General features: G+C 37.8%; 1 protein-coding gene across 11 annotated transcripts in view; it reads right to left on the bottom strand.

Annotated features, from left to right (window-relative positions):
• Positions 1 to 22130, bottom strand: part of Dock7 (dedicator of cytokinesis 7) — a 259531-nt gene that overhangs the window by 9869 nt on the left and 227532 nt on the right. For 7 of the 11 annotated variants that reach the window (XM_045148866.1, XM_045148864.1, XM_045148862.1 and 4 more), the window contains 7 exons: positions 21905 to 22036; positions 19845 to 19859; positions 10271 to 10396; positions 5577 to 5666; positions 5221 to 5457; positions 4654 to 4797; positions 2051 to 2157 (listed from right to left, as the gene is read on the bottom strand). In XM_045148866.1, coding sequence (XP_045004801.1) covers positions 2051 to 2157; positions 4654 to 4797; positions 5221 to 5457; positions 5577 to 5666; positions 10271 to 10396; positions 19845 to 19859; positions 21905 to 22036 — 851 coding nt within the window. Of the gene's footprint in view, positions 1 to 2050; positions 2158 to 4653; positions 4798 to 5220; positions 5458 to 5576; positions 5667 to 10270; positions 10406 to 19844; positions 19860 to 21904; positions 22037 to 22130 lie in introns of all 11 variants that reach the window. The other 4 variants (XM_045148865.1, XM_045148861.1, XM_045148856.1 and 1 more) reach the window with 2 other exon arrangements.

The following is a 22130-nucleotide window of genomic DNA, read 5'->3' on the forward strand; positions in this document are numbered from 1 at the left end:
CTGAGGCACTACAGGGACTGAATGGTGCATTCATGACCCTACAGTGATTATAGACAACCCCACTAAGGAGGGCCCTCAATGGAACTGGGTCAGCAGAGTGGGGACCTAAGAGTATAATCTAATGGGAACATGACCAATTTTCAGGATGTTCATATAGTAAAGTTCTCCATTAAAAGTAAAAGTCAACAGATAATAAGTACTGGTGAGAATGTGGAGAAATAAGAGTCCCTGTACACTGCTGGTTAATAAACTCATTATGAAAAATAGTATGGAGGCTCCTCAACAAAATATAATTAGGACTAAGCCAGGCATGGTGGTGCATGCCTTTAATCCCAGCACTCGAGAGGCAGAAGTAGGAGGATCGCTTGAGTTCAAGGCCACCGAGAGTACATAGTTAATTCCAGTCAGCCTGGAATGGAGTGAGATCCTACCTCAAAAAACTGAAGAAAGAAAAAGGGGGGGGGGAATGAGGAAGATGGCTCAGTGGTTAAAGGAAAAGGAGTTTGCTTGTACAGCCTGCTGACCAGGGCTTGATTCCCCAGTACCCACACAAAGCTAGATGCACAACATGGCACATATACCTGGAGTTCATTTGCAGTGGGGAGTAGTCCTGGCACACCCATACTCACTATCTCTCTGGTACATTTAAAAATATTTCAAAGAGCTAAAAATAGAACTACCAAATGATCCAGCAATTTCACAAAGTGTGTGTGTATGTGTGTGTGTATGTGTGCAGAAGAGCAAAGGCTGGGTACTTGAGACTACTATCCTTACAAAGACCTGAATATAAAGTTGGCTGTTCGTTAGTTTGTGGAAATTTGGGTTTGGGGAGGGGTTCTCATCAATCATACAACATAAGTGGCTTACTGTGCCAAATATTATGCTAAGTATCTGTTCTTCTCTTGGAAGAGTAGGATTTTGGTATGTCTTTTCTAATAAGGTTCTTTGATAGACAACATTTTCTCACTTGTACACAGCCTATGTGACTCCATTAGAAGAGGACCCTTTGAGGTCTACACTGTATGTACTATCCCCCTCAGCTGACATTAATTTTGATCATAGTCATTTGTACAACTACATTCTGAATCCTGTGAGTTTTCCTAATAATTTACTGAAACTGGGGATGGCCTTGAGAACCTTGACACACTAATGTATCATTTTACCTAATTTGCCCATTCAACCTCTATGAGAGGTAGATCTTATTATTTACATATATGTACACACACACACACACGCTTAGACTCATGGCAATCTTCCTACTTTAGCCTCCCAAGTGGTGGATTTTTAGGTAAAGCTGTGAGGCATCACATTCATTTTATTAAAATATTTTTGATGTGTGTGTGCAATCTGCATAGTATATATGTGATGTGTGCACATATATGGTATATGCACATGTATGTGCAAATGAACGTATCCTGTATACACAAGGACATCACTGAGGTTATAGGCATGCATAGCCACATATGGATTTTTAGAAACCTGAGGATCATATAAGTGACCTGGATAAGGACACACACTGAAGAAGTCAGGATTTGAACACCTTTTACGAAGTTTCATGTTTGTAAGTTCCCTTAAGGAAGAGAAATATACTACATATAGATAAGTCACAATAAATAGCTTTCAAATTAGTCTAATAATAGTTTAAAGTTAAGAACATTTCTTGAGCCTTGTCTTTTCTAATCTTGAAGAAAAGAAAACTTAAAAGTACGAAAACGAAAAGGTATATGTTATTAAAGAACAGTAAATTGTAAGAAGATATTTCTTACTGTGAACTTGTTCCCAACATTTTTCTTTTCAATAATTTCTTAAGACCTTCATACTCAACTGTGGTACTGGACATTTTCTTTCTTTCTTTTTTTTTAGTTTTTCGAGGTAGGGTCTTACTCTAGCCCAGGCTGACCTGGAATTCATGGAGTCTCAGGGTGGCCTTGAACTCACGGCAATCCTCCTGCCTCTGCCTCCCGAGTGCTGGGATTAAAAGCGTGTGCCACCACTCCCGGCAACTGGACATTCTTAATTTGAAGTTCTTTATGCAACAAGTCTTGATTACCTTTTAGTAAAATCTTTAAAGCAAAGTCGCAGTTTGTTGTGATGTCTGAATAACTTTGGATCATTGGGGATTTCAGATAGGAAAACTTGAGCAACTTCCAGAGGTCCCTGAAAAATAATAATAATAAGGAAGAGTTATTGTTTCTCTTAAAAATCACAGAGATGGAATTTATCCAAATGATGTTAACATTGACATGGTTGCATTTAAGCTTAATGTATATAATTTATCTCTGTATTAGAACTCTTCAGGGACAACTGTTAAGCTTATTATATGTAATCTACGCCTATATTAGAACTCTTCAGGGGTGGCTATTTAAGCTCATTGTATATAATCTATAACTGTATTAGCACTCTTCCAGGCATAGCTGCTTCAGATTTTCCTAATCTCATAGCTATAATTGCCCAGTATACTTAGATTCATCTTCTATTGGTTCATTATTCAAGAAACACAGTAGCCCTTCAGTTACTGCTACTAGGTATATTAATGTAGTCAAGCTACTATATCACCCAACACACTGATGATTAGACTTGGTTTTGTTAAAACAACCTCCCTTAGTATTCCAAAGGTGTTACTGACACAATTAAAGATGGCCTTTTGTGGGCTGGAGAGATGGCTTAGCGGTTAAGCACTTGCCTGTGAAGCCTAAGGACCCCGGTTCAAGGCTCGGTTCCCCAGGTCCCACGTTAGCCAGACGCACAAGGGGGAGCACGCATCTGGAGTTCATTTGCAGAGGCTGGAAGCCCTGGCGCGCCCATTCTCTCTCTCACCCCCTCTATCTGTCTTTCTCTCTATGTCTGTTGCTCTCAAATAAATAAATAAAAAATGAACCAAAAAAACAAAAAAAGATGGTCTTTTGTAAGGTTTATTTTTTCTCATTAAGAGAGAAGAATTTTGTTTTAGGAGCCTAATGGTCTTATTCCAGTTTTAACAGAGCAGTTTTTAGCTTTGTTCCTTTAATCCAAAAAGTACTTAAGATATATTACATGAAATCTGACTAACGTTCTTCTGGATTTTCCCACATCTAGGTCATTCCTCAAGACTAAAATCCTCAGCAAAAGAATCAGAGCAAATCAACTACCAGGAAATAATTGTGATGGTTTCTAACACGTACAGGACAAAACAACAGTAAAATCTTACATACATGCAGTATTAAAATTTTAAAAATGATTCTGTATCCCTTATTTAGTCCTTTGAACTCAGTGTCAAGATCAGGGGAAAAAAAACATCTGAAAGTACCTAAAATAGACAGGTTCACATATATCTAACACAGCTCTGAAATGAATCCTACATTCTGGATACAAGTATGTAAAGGAAGACTGTTCATAGTGACTAAGTCCCAAACTAATAAGATATATATAGTATATATAAATATAGATGGCAGAGAAGGCAAGTATGAAAATCTTAACTGAGAAAATATTGAACTCAGGTTTTTAATTTCCCTTCATTTGTACTTCAGTGTCTTTAGTAACCAATATAACACACATTGTCTTCACTTGATGAGCATATATTTGTCATTTTGAAAAATATAACGGTAACATTATTCCAAGTGGGATGTATAATTTATAAATATTTTAAACTTATTTATGAGACAGAAAGAGGCAGATGGAGAGAGAGAAAGAGTAGGCATATCAGGGTCTCTAGCCACTGTAAACAAACTCAAGATGCATGTACCACTTTGTGCACCTGGATTATGTAGGTACTGGGGAATTGAACCTGGGTCCTTAGGCTTTGCAGGCAAGTGCCTTAACTGCTAAGTCATCTCTCCAGTCCAGATAATTAAAAAAAAGTTTTATTTATTTATTTGTGAGAGATAAGGAGGCAAAGGGAGAGAAAGAATGGGCATACCAGGGCTTCCAGCCACAGCACATGACTCCAGATGCATGTGCTACCTTGTAGCTTACATGGATCCTGGGGAATAAAACTGAGGTCCTTTGGTTTTGCAGCCAAGTGCCTTAACCACTAAGCAATCTCTCTAGCCCCAGATATATAATTTAAATCACACATTCCTAGAGAGAAGCATTGACTTGATTTACAAGTACCTATATATCCCTGGAGAGCCATCTGAAGGGCTGTCCCAATTCACAAGTACCTACTTCTGAGGGAACCATCTGAAGGGCTATGCTGATTCACACGTACCTACAGTTATCTGGAGAACCATCTAAAGGGTTGTCCCATTCACTTCCTACAGATTCCTGAAGAATCATCTGGAGGGCTATGCTGATTCACAAGTACCTACAGATCCCGGGGAAACCATCTGAAGGACCATGATGATTCACTAGTGCCTACAGTTATCTGAAGAACCACCTCCCAATTCACTTACCTAGTTTCCTGGAGAACCATATGGAGGGCTATCCTGATTCACAAGTACCTACAGATCCTGGGGGAACCATCTGAAGGGCTATGCTGATTCACGAGTACCTACAGATCCCTGGAGAACCATCTGAAGGGCTATGCTGATTCACAAGTACCTACAGATCCCTGGAGAACCATCTCAAGTACTATCCTGATTCACAAGTTCCTATAGATATCTGGAGAACCTTCTGAAGGGTTATACTGATTCTTAAGTCTCTACAGATCCCAGGGCAACCATCTAAAGCACAAACCTGATTTACAGTGGTCCCTACAGATCCCTGAAGAACCATTTGAAGCATTTTGGGGTCTGCTGGATCCTGATGTGTTGCAAATGCTAATTCTTGAGTCTTTTTCTGCATATCTTCAATAGCAACTTCAATTGGTGTTAAGATTATCTGAGGAAAACAGCAACAATTAGGTCAGAAAAAATAGGGAGCAATTATAAGGTTTTTTTTTGTTTGTTTGTTTTTTTGTTTGCAAAGGTAGGGTCTCACTCTAGCTCAAGCTGACCTGGAATTCACTATGTAGTCTCAAGGCTGGCCTCAAACTCCCAGTGATCCTCCTGCCTCTGCCTCCTAAATGCTGGGATTAAAGGTGTGTATCACTACGCTTGGTCCATTATAAGTTTTTATGTAACAAAATTCCAAACTTAGATGCCCAAGTGAATAAAAATAAATAGCCAATAAACACCATTTAAAACATTAACAGGATAAAGTAGGGACTTAGAAGGATGGTCCATATTATCTGCTACAACGACACTATTAATTTATAGCTCAAATATATGTTTCATCAATACATTTTCTCACTTATGGGCTTACCTCTTCTTTGTGAGTAACATTGACCCTTGTTTTAATATAAGGAAAGGCATGAGAAGTAGTCAGAATGGTCTTCCGTTTGAATTGTTCATGAAGTTCTCCATGGGCACGACCATCTAAAGTGAAGGGTGTACAGTACATGAAACGGCGAAGATTATAATTTTTGTCAAAATATGTGATTCTGTCCTTCATCTCATAGGTGTCAAAGTATGGCTCCACGTAAGTAATCTGAATGTATGCCTGGAAAAGGTAAAGGTCTTTCATTTCTCGATGTTAAATCATCATTTAATGTTTGTCAAACAAAATTCCATAGTGGACTGCAGACACATGCACATAACATTATAATCTAATCAACCTACCTTGTTAGGATCTAATTTACACTTGTCTACAGGATTGGAGTCCTTGATGACTTCAACCACATCTTCTCCAAATCTTTCTCCATAGAATCCCTACAATGAAGAAGAGAAAAAACTTTTATAGGATGTTAACAGGGCTAGTAACAGGCCAGGCCTCTAAGGTAGCCTCCTCAGAAGAACTGGGAGATTTAGTAAGTGCTATTCCAACTTATCAATTATTGCACAGTAATGATAATTTAAGTAGGTATCTGATACTATTTCCATTAATGTAATTAAATAACAGAAGGTTAAAAAAACAATGTTCTCTAATAAAAATGTAGGTTTCCACAGGAAAGAAACAAAATGAAATAGGACACAAAGTCAAAAACTCATTAGCTTGATATATGAAATTTAGTTTTCAACTTGATACACTCTGATTTCTTACAGAGGCCATGGTTCAATAAACAGTCATTTTATTATTTATTTATTTGTAAGCAGAAAGATAGGAAGAGAGAGAGAGAGAGAGACAGAGAGAGAAGAAGGAGGAGGAGGAGGAAGAGGAAGAAGGGAGGGAGAGAATGCGTAAACCAGGGGCTCTAGCTGCTGCAAATGAACTCCAGATGCATGTATCACTTTGTGTATCTGGCTTTACATGGGTACTAGGGATTCAAACTTGGACTGTAAGGCCTTGCAGGCAACTACCTTAACTGCTGAGTCATCTTTCCAGCCCTAAAGAACCATTTTTTAAAAATCAATAATCAAAAATAACACTCTCAGCCGGGTGAGGTGGCACACACCTTGAATCCTAGCACTTGGGAGGCAGAGGTAGGGGGATTGCTGTGAGTTCAAGACCAGCCTGAGGCTACATAGTGAATTCCAAGTCAGCCTGAGCTAGAGTGAGACCCTACCTTGAGAAACCAGAAAAACAAAAATAAGTAATACTCTGATTTTTCAGATGAAAACTGGCTGAAGTTTTGTGTAGGCTTTTATTTTGAAAAAGCAACTTTGAGTGAAGAGTAGTGATTTATAAAAAAATTTTTCTTTTGTTCATTTTTATTTATTTATTTGAGAGTGACAGACAGAGAGAGAAAAAGAGGCAGATAGAGAGAGAGAGAGAGAGGGAGAGAATGGACACGCCAGGGCCTCCAGCCACTGCAAACGAACTCCAGATGCATGCGCCCCCTTGTGCATCTGGCTAATGTGGGTCCTAGGGAAGAGTCGTGATTTTTGGCCAGAGAAATAGGTTTGCAGTTAAGGCACCCAGGTTCGATTCCCCAGTACCCATGTAAGCCAGATGCATAAGGTGGCACATGTGTCTGGAGTTTGTTTGTAGTGGCTAGAGGCTTTGGTGCATCTACACTCTCTCTTAAGTAAATAAACACATAAATAAAAATAAATAAAGGAGTAGTGGCTTTCATATGGTTAAGAAGCAGCTTTGGCAATAGTTGTTGCTGTTCAAAAGAAAAAACTGCACAGACATGGTGGTGTACATGTTCAAACCCAGCACTTGGAATCCTGGGTTAAATCCGGAGACCCTGCGTCACCCTGTCTCCATACACATGTGAAGAGGAAAAGGCAAAAAAAAGAGAAATTCCTACAGTTCACTCCAAGGTAACTTTTTTTAACGGAATAAATGTACAATATTCTATTTATTTTTCAAATAACATAAAAAATTAAAACTTGAAAAAAATTGAGTAAGCTGAAGTCAATTTAGTACATCCACACATAAAACTTTACATGTGGCTACACTTTGCAGTGGCCAATGCAGCATCCATTTTATACTGAAGTCATAACAGATGCAGGTATTTTATTGCTATTTATTTTAATGTTAATTGAGAGCAAGATCAATGTGGAATGCAAAATAATAACTCTTTTTTTTTTTGAGGTAGGGTCTCAATCTAGCCCAGGCTGACCTGGAATTCACCATGTAGTCTCAGGGTGGCCTTGAACTCATGGTGATCCTCTTACTTCTGCCTCCCAAGTGTTGGAATTAAAGGTGTGTGCCACCACACCTGGCTGCAAAGTTATAATTCTATTTCAAAATTATTTGCAATTTTGAAGACTGAATCTAGAGCCTTGTGCATGCCAGGTACGCAATCGATCACTGAGCACTATTTTCAGCCAAGTTCTTAATTCTTTACCAAAGTCCCTTCAGATGTAAACTCACTGAGATCTGAGTCAAGTGTTTTGAGAAGATTTGCTGAAAATAAACATTTCCCTCACTACATTCCATATATACATTCCATGTATATATGACTTGGCAGGTTAATTCTGATCTTATAACTCCCATTTGTTTGTGGAATACTGAAGAATCAGATTTTTTTTCTGGGATATGTTCATTTGGAGTTTTATAGATCTGCATAAGTCATGTTAATCTTTGTAAAACTGAATAAAATCCTCAATTTCAAATTGCAAAACAAAATTGGGGCTGGAGAGATGGCTTAGTGGTTAAGCACTTGCCTGTGAAGCCTAAGGACCCCGGTTCGAGGCTCAGTTCTCCAGGACCCATAGTAACCAGATGCACGAGGGGACTACGCATCTGGAGTCCATTTGCAGTGGCTGGAGGCCCTGACATGCCCATTCTCTCTCTCTCTGCCTCTTTCTCCCTATGTCTGTCACTCTCAAATAAATAAATAAAAAGAAAAAAGAAAAAAAAATCACAAAACTGGACTGGAGAGATGGTTTAGGGGTTAAGGTGCTTGCCTGCTAAGCCTAAGGACCCATGTTTGACTCTTCAGATCCCATAGAAATCAGACACACAAAGTGAGGCAAGCCCACAAGGTCGCACATGTGCAAAAGGTGGTGCACACATCTAGACTTCAATACAGTAGTAGGAGGCCCTCGCACACCAGTTCTTGCTGTCTCTTGCTCTCAGTCTCGTGCATTAAAAAAAAAGTGCCAATGTGTTGAGCTTGCCTCAACAAAATTTACAAAATTCTCCAAAGCAATTTTTGTTTTGTATTTATATTTTTTATGAGAGAGCAAGAAAGAGAGAGAAAGGGAATTGGCATGCCAGGGCCTTAGCCACTGCAAATGAGCTCCAGATGCATGGGCCACCTTGTGGATCTGTCTTATGTGGGTCCTGGGGAGCTGAACCTAGGTTCTTAGGCTTCACAGGCAAGTGCCTTAACCACTAAACCATCTCTCCAGCCCTAACAGTCCCAAAGTAATTTTTTTGTTGTTGTTGATTTTTTGTTTTTCAAGGTAGGGTCTCATTCTGGCCCAGGAGGACCTAGAATTCACTATGTAGTCTCAGTGTGGCCTCAAACTCATGGTGATCCCTCTTACCTCTGCCTCCTGAGTGCTGGGATTAAAGGTGTGAGCCACCACGCCAGGCCGCAAAGTAATTTTTATAATTAAGTTGGGAAATAGTATTTCCCAATACTTACCTAGCTCTTAAAAAACAAAGTCACCATTTCAGCTGGTTTATGAAAACTAAGCTATGAGTTAACATCAACTGAGACTGAAACCAAGCCTAGATCCCTTCTTCTCAAACTCTTCTGTGATTACAAACCACCTCGCATCTTGCCAGATGCAGGTTTTGATTCAGAAGGTTTAGGATAGGGTCCACAATTCTGCATTGTAAAGATCTTTAGGTGAGGCTAGAACACATGCTCATGGACTACTCTGAGGGAGAATTATAACTGAGAGCAGTGGTTAACTCCAAAAGGATGAAATTAATAGTCTAAGGTGAGAATTAAGAAGTTGTAACCATGACAAGATTCTAGGGACTGTATTAAAAGGTATGACCTCAGGAATTCAGTTCTGAAGATGTCTCATTGGGACTGGTTAAACTACAGAGATTAATACTCCTGGGAAGGAAATTTCCTGAGGTTCTACTTCCAGTCCTATTATTTTCTCCTACTTGTGTTTTTCTACAACATGAGGACAATCTATAAATCTCTCTTCAAATCAAATAATTCTGAAGGATATAGGAATTCCTAAAAGATGTGTGAAAATACAGCCTCAAAAATATACATAGTAATGTTATTTTACTGCTGGCATGAAATATTTGAAAGTTTTGGAAATATATTTTTATTATTTTTATTTATTTGAGAGAGAAAGAGGGAGGGAGGGAGGGAGGGAGGGAGGGAGGGAGGGAGGAAGAGGAGGATAAGAGAGAATGTGTGCACTAGCGCCTCCAGCTGTAGCAAATGAACTCCAGACACATGTGCCACCTTGTGTATCTGGCTTATGTGAGCCCTGGGTAATTGAACCTGGATCCTTTGGCTTTGCAAGCAAGTGCCTTAACCACTAAGCCATCTCTCCAGCCCATGCAAGGATATTTTGTGTTTATCAAAACTCCCTATGCTTGGGCTGGTGAGATGACTCAGCAGTTGGGGCACTTGCCTGCAAAGCCCAAGGACCCAAGTTCAATTCCCCAGGACCTATGTAAAGCCAGGTGCACCAAGTGGCACATGCATCTGGAGTTCAACTGAAGTGGCCAGAGAACCTGACGTACCCATTCTCTCTTTGCCAGGCATAGTGGCACATGAGTTTAACCCTAGCACTTGGGTGAGAGGTAGGAGGATCTCCATGAGTTTGACGATAGCCTGGGTTAGAGTAAGGTCTTACCTTGGAAAACAAACAAAAAATCCCTATACTCCAAAAGAGTACTTTATCTGGCTTATTAAGTGATTATATCTGGATTTGAAAGTCTCTTCATTAGAGAAAAAAGAAACTAAAGATGGCATTTTCAATGACCATCACAGCCTCACCTCCAATCTGTGAGATATCTCTGCAAGTTTGGTGATTGCAGGCTCCTTGTAAACAAACTCCTGCTCGTCCAAATCCCCGAACTTGGCTCCATAAAAACCAACACGAAAGTAGGTGCCAAACATTCGCTTACCATCCTAGGTTAAGAACATGGGAAACTTTAATAAAAAACCTTTTTGCTTTTATATTATGCATAGATGGCTAGAATGTAAAACTTCCAAACATTACAAAAAGTTAATTCAAAATTATGATACTTTTATCAGTTTTAAATGAAGGTGAAAACAAAAAAATCTTTTGTTTTTCATTACTTCTAACAAACATTATGCTAATTAGGGTTTTTACCAAATGGAGAATCACATGTGAGATATATACATATAATAACAACCTTTGTTTTTTAAATCACCACAATTGGGATATATTAACTAATTTTCCTTATTGTAAGAAAAGATGCTTGCCATAATATAAACTGTTTCTTAACCATCTTAATGTAAAGGGATATTGATGTTAAATTTAAAAAAAGCACTAACATTTTCAATTTAACATTTATGTTTTTTCTTCATGCCCATTAAAATGTGATCCTAAAAGTTAGGAGCTAAGGACAGCAGCTGACATGGATGGGTATCAGTGAAATGTCAAGACCCTTCATAAGCACTAATGTGAGAACATACTTAGCATCTCTCCACTGATAAAAATACTTGTATGTGGAAGAGTAATTAAAAATGAATAGAAAGAAAATGCAAAACAAATTTTTGAGATAGGTTATTCTAGACCCCTAAAAGCACCACTGCATGAACTGACCACACAAGGATATCTAGTACAGACTCCTGTTAAATCTCACACAGACACAGTCCAAACAAATTCCCTCAATAAAGAAAGTATCTGGAAATTTTCCACACAAATTCTACAAGTGACATAGAAAACGCCTTCAGAAGCATTTGGGGATAACCCTCATATGCATACCATGTAAAGTATTTAAATTCCTCTGAATTCTTGTTAAGCCCAAGTTGCTTTATATTTATTTTTCCTATATAGGAAAGACCAAAGGCATATAAGATAGGTAATAAGATATTATAGGTAAGTAAGCAAAATGAGAAACTCTGATCCTTAATTTACCACTGCTAGAATACCATAGGGGAGGAAAGTACAGTGATTTACAAATATCCTCATGTTTTTGTTCAAACTAAGTAGTTTTCAAGAAAAATGTCTTTGGAACTAAAGAAACTTAAGATTTCTAATTTAAAAACATTTCTTCAGTTACTGTATTTTGAAACTTGACAGATATAAATATTAACTATTGCTTATATCAAATACAGTTTCTAGTATATTAAATAAATTCAATGAATTTTTTATTAGAATCCCCAGTGAGCCAAACAGAACAATAGAATAGTAATAAACTGACATCATTAAGCAAATAAGGCACTGCATAAAAAAGACATCTGACAAAAGACATCTGATAAAATTACTTAAACATTTGTGATTAATTTTCTAAGTCACACACACACACACACATGCATATTCCCATTTCTAAACTCTGAATATTAAAGTATTGCTATTCCAGTGGCACTACTCAGAGGCTTACTTTTAGTATTATGACCCTTTAAATGTTTTAAAACTGTCATCAGGACCTGTTTGTCTTAACTAAACTTTCCAAGTATCAATCTTCATAAGGTAGTCATTCCTATTGTTTCCATTTCATTACTTTTACAGTGCTCTTCTTTACAGTGTGGGTATCTCAGAAATAATGACAGAACCTGAACAGTGGAGGTATCAGAAAGCTCACTGCCTCTTTGGTTCTGGACACTGAATTTGATTAAAAACTCAACTATTTGGGGGACTGGAGAGATTGCCTAGTGGTTAAGGCCTGTGACACCTAAGGACCCATGTTCTGCTCTCCAGATCCCATGTTAGCCAGATGCACAAAGGCGGGCAAGCACAAAGTTGCACATGCTCACTAGGTGGCGCAAGTGTCTAGAGTTTGATTGCAGTGGCCGAGGCCCTGGCACCCCAATTCTCTTTCTCTCTCCCCCTCTAAAAATAAAGAAAAGGAACTACTTTTTATACTGATATTCAGGTTCAAGGGGAAAAATTCCCTCTGAGTCATTATTGTGTTAGTTACTGTTTTTTCTCACTAACAGGAAAATAAAACAAGGGTTGCTCCTCAAGGGAATAAAGGTATTCAAATAAATTATAATATAAACCATTAATGCTATGGTAAAAGTGGTGCCAAGAAAGAAAAGACTGATGTTGTTGGGGCCAAATCACATTTAAGATCCTAGATACTTGTAGGGTTCATGACGCAAAAGAATTAGCCAAGAGACTAGGGGATGGGGACATTGCAGCAGAGGGAGAAAAAGAAAAACAAGAAGCAGATATAGTCATGAAATAGAACATACATGAAGGAGATCATTCATTCAGTATGTATTAAGTGCTTACTTTGTGTTGTCAGTTAATGAGACACAAAGGAGGCAGGAAAAGCCTCATTAAGAAGGTAACAGGTGAGCCAAGTGGTATGGAAGTTATTCACAGATTTCTTGAGGAAATATATTCCAATCAGAGGGAGTCAGTTCAAAGGTCCTGAGGGCAAGAACCAACCTAGTGTGTTTGATGAACAGGAAGGCCAAATGAGTAGCTAGAGCAGAGGAAATAAGGAGCAGTAGGCAACAGGGTAAGAGAAGGAACTACAAGGAGTTACTGGAATTTAAAGTGTGAGTGCTTGTGCATGCCAGAGTCAGGGGAGGCGTGATAAGGGATGAGGAGAAAGGCTAAGGGTCTGAGTACCTAATTTTAAATCTAGAGCTCTCTACTACACTACTGGACCTCTATAGTATAATAGTACACTTTACGGCCCATCAGTCTTCACCTTCAGGAAAAATATCTCCTCTTTTGGACCTCTACGTTTTCTTTGAATTACTTTCCTATAATCTCATCTGTTTTGCTCACAGTACCATCCTTTTCTGTGAATAATTCTCTGAATTTCTTATCACTTCCACACTGTAACTTCTTTCAGAGCAGGTCTATTAAGTACTCCCACAGTCTTCTGGTGATGAAACTATTCCAGCACTAAAATCCATTTACCACATCTCTAAATAGTTGATGACAAACCTATCTCTCTCTCTTTCTCTCTCTCTCTCTCTCTCTCTTTTTTTTTTTTCGATGTAGGGTTTCACTGTAGCTCAGGCAGACCTGGAATTCACTATGTAGTCTCAGGGTGGCCTGAGACTCATGATGACCCTCCTACCTCTGCCTCCTGAGTGCTGGAATTAAAGCGTGTGCCATCATATCTGGCTGCCATTTTTATTTTTGATTTTGGGTTAGGGGCTTTCTAAATTGCCCATGCTGACCTTGAACTTGCAGTCCTATTGTATGCTCCTCTGGAATAGCTGGATACTACACTTGCCCTGTTAATAACCTAAATCTTATATCAAGATTTCTAGAAATAGGGGCTAGAAGAATAGCTCAGTAGTATGGTAGTTGCCTAGAATGTATGAGGTCCCTAGGTTTGATCCCCCACCATATTAAAAGAAAAACAAGATTCCAAACAACAGTAATGATAATACTAATATTGCTATAAAAAAGCAGCAAAGAATGTTATCTCGAACATTTTTGAGATGTTTTAGAACACTTACTATGTTCTAAACACCTTATATGTGTTTATATTACAGCAGTTGTTTCGTTGTTTTCCTTTCCTTTTCTTTCTTTTCCTTTCCTTTCCCTCTCTCTCTTTCTTCCTTCCTTTCTTTTTTTTTCAGCCCAGATTGGCAATGAACTTTTTTGGTTCTCAGAGCACTGGGATTTTAGGCATGTGTCATTATGACCAGCCTGTAAGTATTACATTAGTTCTTATCAGAACTCTTTGACTGGTACCATTATTTTCATCATCATCTTATATAAGTATAAGAAAAATAACTTGTCTATGATTGTGCTGTGATAGAACTGGGAGTTAAACTCCAACAAATCTGACCCTGAATCCCAGGCTCTTAATTAAGCTACATTTTCTCCATAGTATGTGTACAAATGGACATGGCAGGGTCTCTTGCCAGTCAAATGAACACCAGAAGCACATACCACTTTGTATTTAATTTTATGTAGGTACTGGGGAACTGAACCTGGCAGGCTTTTCAAGCACCACTAACCACTGAGCATTTCCCCAGGCCAAAATTTACTATTTGTACTATCCCTTCCTTCCTTTTTCTAAGATCTTATGTACCATTTGGACTTTTCCTAGAAAATATTTATTTCCCCTCTCACTTTATTTACTCAATTCGTGTGTGTGTGTGTATGGGCACATCAGGGTCTCTTGCTGCTACGAAAGAATGCCAGACTCATGGACCACTTTGTGTCCGGCTTTATGTAGGCATTAGGGAATCAAACCTGAGCTGGCAGGCTTTGCAAGCAATCACCAAGCCACCTCCCCAACCCACATTTGTTTTATTTTCAGTCAGGGTCTCATGTAGACCAAGGTGGACCTGATGTCTCTATGAGCCAAGGCTGGCCTTGAACTCCTCTTTAAGTGCTAGAATTAAGAGGCACACACCAATACGCCTGACTGAGTAATTCACTCTAGAGTAACTCCCCCTCCCAGTTGTTTTATCTTCACCACTCTACCATATTTACATTCCTTCCTGTCTACTCCAGTCTACAAGTTAAGTGATGGTTTGCCAGATATATTCTTCTAAAATATACCTTATTCCACTTTTTATAAGAAGTTTAATTCTGATCATAGATGGCCCCATCCAGGAAAAAGAAGTTACAGCTAATATCATCCATATAGTAAACATTTGCTGTCCATATCATTGTTTCTCTCCTCAAAAGTAGAAGAAGCTGAACAAAACCAGTGGTATGGCTTACGTTGTTAGGTGCACAACTAAGGTCTACACTGATTATCAGGGAGGCCCCACCTAACAAAATATCTCCTCATAGAGGCCCATTCACTGTTTCTTTGACTTTTCAGCAAGCAAGCCTTACTTCATGCGCCTGAGGTAGACTTGGGGTGTTTTATACTTCCATTATTTTCTTTCTGTGTCACATTTTCCCGCACTACTACCCAAAAGTACTTGTTTAATACTCGCCCCTCTTCATTTTTAAAAATTCCCTTTTCAGTGTTCATCCTGTCTCCATTATAATTGCCTGCTTCTAATTTTGCTTTCACTTTTATTTATTGGATGAGTTACTGAATTTCACTGATGTAGAAGCCATGAGCTATATAATATGGCCAAGAATTCTGAGCATAAAATACTAAAATGTTAAAGAACAAACCAAAAAAAAAAACGAAAGAAAAAACTATTAACTCACAATCATGTTTATCTAGTCCAATGAGTTCAGACAGAATCATTTAACATATTTCAATCTTAAAAATTGGGCAAATCCACAAGCGTTTAGCTTGATAAAGTCAACCTCATCTTCTGTAGCCTTTCTGGATATAGAAAGGCAGATCTAGCAGGGTATAGCATTCTCTTTAAAGAAAGATGCTGAATGTCTATTAGTGTCAGGTATTTTGGTGGTATATACTCTTGCCAACAACAGATAAGGATGTCATGAAAACTTGTGTACAAATTTGTTTTAAACATTTTCCTATTTTCAAAAATTGCTGGGTCATCATCAAATAACTCTGTGCTTGATATTTTAAGAAATTGCCCATTTTAAACAAAAAGACAATTATTTTACATTCTTATAAGGAAAAGACTGAGGCACTAACTTCCCCAGACCCCAGACACTTGTCAGTGTCTGTTTTTGGACTGTCAGTATAATAATTGTGAAATGGGACATTTTCATTTTCCTCATAAATTTTATATTATTATTAACCATCTGTACATCTTTAGACCTAAAGTTAATTTATATCCACACTTTTTTCATGCTTTATGGATGATTACTGTCATACAAGTTATAACTGTGGATGTACAATCCCACCAAAACTTCTGTAAATAACATTTTGTGTGCTACCCTTTAAAATAGAAGGTTGCATGTTTCATTTTTGGTGCATTTCCTCATGCAAACACACTTATACATGCTCTGTATTTCCTCATGTGACTTTAAGCAACCTTTTAGCAAACTTGCACTGTAGTCTTAAGTCCCTTTCATTCAGGACATAGCTACTAGTGACATGTTTTTCTGGCTGTAATTCAACTAGAAATGTGTGGTTTTCCTTCATTTTGAAAGAGGGACTTTGTTCATAGCCTTTCTCTATCAGCACTAATGATATTCTTCAACTGTTTGTTCTTGGAGGTTTCCAATGAGGACAGTTTTTCGCTTGAATTCTTTCATCCTTTTCCTCCTTCAAGATGTATCTGTCTCACTGCTTTACAATCTGCTTGTGATGTTTCTACATGTGGATGTTGAACATCTAATTTGTAGCTCTTTGGTCCCTAGCTATTCTATTCATGGGACTCCAAACATGGGCAAACTCCCTTGACGACAGTGCTATGGGCTGTGGACCTCACCTGCTCCAGTGAGCTGGACTGAGAGGCATGAACTAGGCAGCTCATTGGAACAGGCAGAGGCTCACAGCCTGCAGCACTGTCAACAAGGGAGTCTGGAACTATCATGACTGTGGGTGCTCCAGTGGTCTTGGACTCCATGAAAAGAAGAAAACCACCAGAGCAGCAGCAATCTTGGCTCTCAGCCTCCTGACTATGGATGTGATGTGACCAGTTGCTTCATACTACTGCTGTTGTGCCTTCCCTGCTGTGAGGGACTGTAACCCTCAACTATAAATCAAACAAACCCTTCCTCTCTTAAAAAAAAAAAAAAAAATTGAGGCCGGGCATGGTGGAGCATGCCTTTAATCCCGTACTTGGGAGGCAGAGGTAGGAGGAGCACCATGAGTTCGAGGCCACCCTGAGACTACATAGAGAACTCCAGGTCAGCCTGAGCTAAAGTGAGACCTTACCTCGAAAAACAAACAAACAAACAAAAAAATGTTGAATGTAAGTTTTTTTTTGCAAAGTAGAGATAATGACATGTACATTTTCAATTTTTTAAGACAGTTTTTATGGAAAATATAAGCTTGCATTGATGTTCATCTGATACTGGCTGATCACTATTTGACAAATGAACAGAAAAATACATGTGTGAAAAACCAAAACCAAACCAAAACAAACAAAAAAAAATAGAAAAGAAAAAGCCAGATATGGTGGCATATGCCTAACCCCAGCACTTGGGAGGCAGTAGTAGGAGGATCACTGTGAGATTGAGGCACCCTGACACTACATAGTGAATTCCAGGTCAGCCTGGGCTACAGCGTTGAAACCCTACCTCGAAAAATCAAAAAGAAAAATGTGTGCTCCAAAATGTGAAATGGCTATAAAATTCTCATATAGAAACAAAATCTTTTCTTTTAAATATAATTAAATATACCCTAAGATTATTTCCTATTATTTGAAGGATAATAAAAGGGCTTTGGGAAAAATGAAAATAAAAATGAATACCAAACAGCATTAATGAGCAGAAACTAGTAGGGTAGATAACAATGACAAGACTCTGAGCAGGTTCATAAGTTGTTATTTTGTGTGAAAATACATTAGCAAATTGGTACATAATAAGTTTTAGAGTTTTCTTACACTTACACATACACACACACACACACACACACACACACACACACACACGCTGCCAAGTCAAGTAATTTTTACCAACTCACACAGCAGAATACAAAATGAAAAAAAAATCATTGTTAATATTTAAACCCACAAGGGTTTTTCTTGTAAGTAAGGAAATGAGTTATCATTTCAAAGAGCCTTTCTACAACATATAATTACCCTTATTGGGTGTCAGTCCAATGTAAGTTGTATCAGAGTACTAAAAAAATTAAGTAGAAAATAGTTTTCAGAGAAATGAAATTACTGAAGTTTTCACAGAGTCAAAAAGAAAAATATTCACAAGATAGGAACTTACCACAATAGACAATAGTAAAAGTAGGGAGTGGGGTCAGCAACCAGGGGCAAGAGAGAAGAGAAAACAGAAAGCATTTTAATTAGGGAAATTTCAAAACATTTAAGCAGCAAATGGTAGCAAACACATTTTAAAAATGCAAGCATCCACTTAAGTTTTACAGGGGACAACGTGCAACAAAATCAGATACTACAAAGTTGGAGAACCAGTAAAAGGCAGTGAAGAATCTAAACAAGGAAACAGGTCTGTGAGACTTTTACCATGCAGTAAACATGATGAAAGAATGATATTAATGTCATAGCCAGTGAATATTATCTTTCAGGGGCCGATTTAGCATCAGACTAGTAATAAACTGCTCAGAGGTTTCAGTATAGTCCTAATTTTTATTTTATGCCTAATTTCCAGTTGATTCTGTTTTATGTTAGAATATTCATGAGGAACTTTATCTTTCATAGCTAGATAATCGTGGCAAGTTTCTGCGTATGTCTGAAGGGAGCCATGAAATAAGGGACTGCATTTAATTTAGAGAATTACAGCAATGGCTAGGTATGATCTCCAAAATGAAAGAACATTAAGTAGTTACATTCACTTGTAAGGTTTTCTATTTGGGTCCCAAAAGAATGATTGCCATGCAAATCCAAACAGCATTGTTGAGGTTGTTTAGTGAATGGAAGTCTGACAACAAAGTGAGCAAAACAAGCAACTTTAAGAATATATCTAGCTCTAAATAGATCCAATTTACAATAACCTAACTTTACCTTGTCAAAATAAATTATGGAATAATTTGTAGAATTACTTCCTTTACAAAAAAATGAAAAGTAATGATTATCATTTTTTTCTGACAATTTCCAGTTAAGGCTTAATTTATAATTAACTTTCTAGATGGGATGGGAGTGTTCAGGGTGGTATGGCCATAGAATATCTTGAACTTTCCAAAGCTTAGCTACTACAGAAAAGGAAGCACATATAGCCTTCACTGAAGATGAATAGATTAAACACATAAGGTCAAATTAAATTTCAAGTTCTCTTAATTTCTTTCTCTCTCCCTCAACAAAATTTCAATGAGCAACTCTCCTTGGTGGTTCATATGCAAGCTGAAGTGACAAAGACAAATTAACACAGTATCCATCACTTCCAAAATGGCTAGTTTTTGTCTACATTTTAATATCTCTGTAGTTGGTACTCATCTTCAACTGACAGAGCACCCTGGCTTAATAAACACTTTTTTTCTTTCTAATGGCACAGAAAATAATATGTATTTCATAAGTGATAGCTTTGTGGATGAGAGTGAATACTGTATTTTCTAGTTATACCTCTGAGCAACAACACATAAATCGACCTCTGTACAATGGGGTGAAACAATATGGTTAAAAATAAAGAAATCTGTGTGTAAATGTTGATGACAGAAATGCTTCAAAGGATAAAAACAAACTAAAGTGACAACGAAGTGGCTCATTTACCAAAGAATGTCAGTGGTGACATGGACTCCCATGCACGCCAAAAGCCTCAAAATCATACACTTCTAAAAGTAACTTACAGTATTTTAGCAAAATTTCTTTGGTTAATGAATTCAGTTCACAGCAGGCAGCAACAGAATGCCCACAGCTAGCACATGTGGGCAAAGCATCGCACAAAGAATTTGATCAAATCAATCCATTAGTGTCTTTAACTAACTAAAACATTACCTACCTCCCAGCCAGTACTCTGTATAATAAAAAGTAAAAAGGGCAAGTCATAAAAAAATTGTTCAAAAAGAACAAAAAGGCCAAAGGAAGTTCAATAATACAAGGCACTATATACCATAAATTCTTCTCTACAGATAACACTTAAACATCATGTTCATCATTTAAGATCTATAACAACTTTATAAATTACTTGCTTAAAACTCAGTATCTTAAATTTTACCTTTTGTTATTTAAAGTGTATGTGTGTGTACATACACATATGCCAGAATGTCTTGCTGCTGCAAAGTTGCTTTTTTTTTTTAAACATGTGTACTGATGATCTTAACTGAGGTTCTCACACTTTACCAACTGAATTATCTCCCTAATTCCTCAAATTTTGGGGGTTGTTTTTTCGAGGTAGGGTTTCACTCTACCCCATACTGACCTGGAATTTACTATGTATTCTCAGGGTGGCCTCAAACTCACAATGATCCTCCTATCTCTGCCTCCCGAGTGCTGGGATTAAAGGCGTGCGCCACCACACCTAGCATGCTGTAAAGTTTTACATGGGTGCTAGGGAACTGAACCCCGGTGGGGCAAGCTTTGCAAGCAAGCACCTTTAACTGCTTAGCCATCTCCCAGTCAAAATTTTCCCTTTAAGAAGATAAGTTTTAAAAGTAAAAAGTAAAATTTTAGAGACAGAACCAGCTTCTAGTTTCATTTATGTGCCTAAAGTATGTGCATGTCCCTTAAAGACGCATGGTAAACTAGAATGTAAACTGAAATTTGTTCAAATGCCAGTAACACAGATGGGTGAGAGTTTCATGGAGACTACCAGCTCTAGATAGTCCCGACCTGACACAGTTAGTTTGCAATTTCTACACCCATGGAAGTTGGGGTGAAGTTCTTCGGATAGATACGTACAACTGATTATTAAAAGACCCACCTGTTATGATCATGAAACCTCAAGTCTTTTGCAACTTCAGTATTTTAGAGGATGACAACAGAATGCTGGCTTCACAGGAGCAGCCTACTACATTTTACACTGTATCAATTCATGTACATGGGCTTAGCCCATGTCAAGAAAGGGGGACCACAATGGCAAACAGTAAAGTAGTACTGGTTCTGAGCTGAAGTGGGTCATTACTCCTCCTCCTCTTCTGTGAGGAGCAGGTAACAGCAGGGGCAGCGCAGGAAAGGGACACGAAAGTCGAAAAGGAGGAGGTTCCATAGGATACTTCAGAGAATTTCAGTGAAGCCGAGAATTTAGTTTAGTAGAGTTTCAAAGATATCAACTGCTAACAGTCGACTTCACTTTTAATTGATTCTAAACCAATTTTAATTTATTCTAATTTTGGTGATAGTGAACTAGAGAAATCATGCTGCTATAATTAAATTACATACAGCATCTAGCTTCATTCACTATTTGCATATTAGAAATATATCAAGGGTAATAGAAAATGGTTCAGCTGCAATTATTAAAAATAGGGTTTTTATTAAAGTTCCACATCAATAAAAATTAATTTAAATATAAGAGTTCTGGCAGCAATAATTTGAACTTAAAAATTATATCGGTGGGCTGGAGGGATGGCTTAGCAGTTAAGGCACTTGCCTGCAAAGCCAAAGGACCCAGGTTCGATTCCCCAGGACTCATGTAAGTCAGATACTCAAGGTGGCACATGCATCTGTAGTTCATCTGCAATGGCTGGAGGCCCTAGCATGCCATTCTCTCTATCTCTCTCAAATAAATAAAAATATTTTAAAAAATTATATTGGTAATTACTACCTATATTACTATACAAACAATGTCACAATTTCAAAGCATTGCTAACTAGTAAGAATGCAAAACTATGAAAGAAAGAAAAGCTACTGGAACACTTAATGATCCCTATCCCTTTAAGCAAATTCATTTCTTATCAATGTAAAGAAAAGCCTCATGTTAGCATGAACTGTCATTTTGGCGATCCATATGTAACCTGAATGTAATGGTCATTTCGTGAGATCTAGCATGACATGAGTAGAACAGAACTACAGCTTTCAGGCAGTTTCTCATCTCATGCTATAGTTAGAAACTGGAATCGTTACCTGATGGACAATTTTGCTGAATGCTTCTTGAAGTTTACCATGGATTGTAGAGAGCTTCTTTGCATCTCGATTAGCTTCATGGATAGGAATAAGTACTTTGTAAACTTCATTAACTGCTTCATACATGCCAGCCTATAAAAACAATGTGTTTGAGGTATGCTTTCTTCTGTATCAATGTAAAAATAGAACAATTATAATTTGTAAGTTCACAATATTTCTTTTTTTT

Source organism: Jaculus jaculus, chromosome 5 (assembly GCF_020740685.1).
Source record: "Jaculus jaculus isolate mJacJac1 chromosome 5, mJacJac1.mat.Y.cur, whole genome shotgun sequence".
NCBI lineage: Eukaryota > Metazoa > Chordata > Mammalia > Rodentia > Dipodidae > Jaculus > Jaculus jaculus.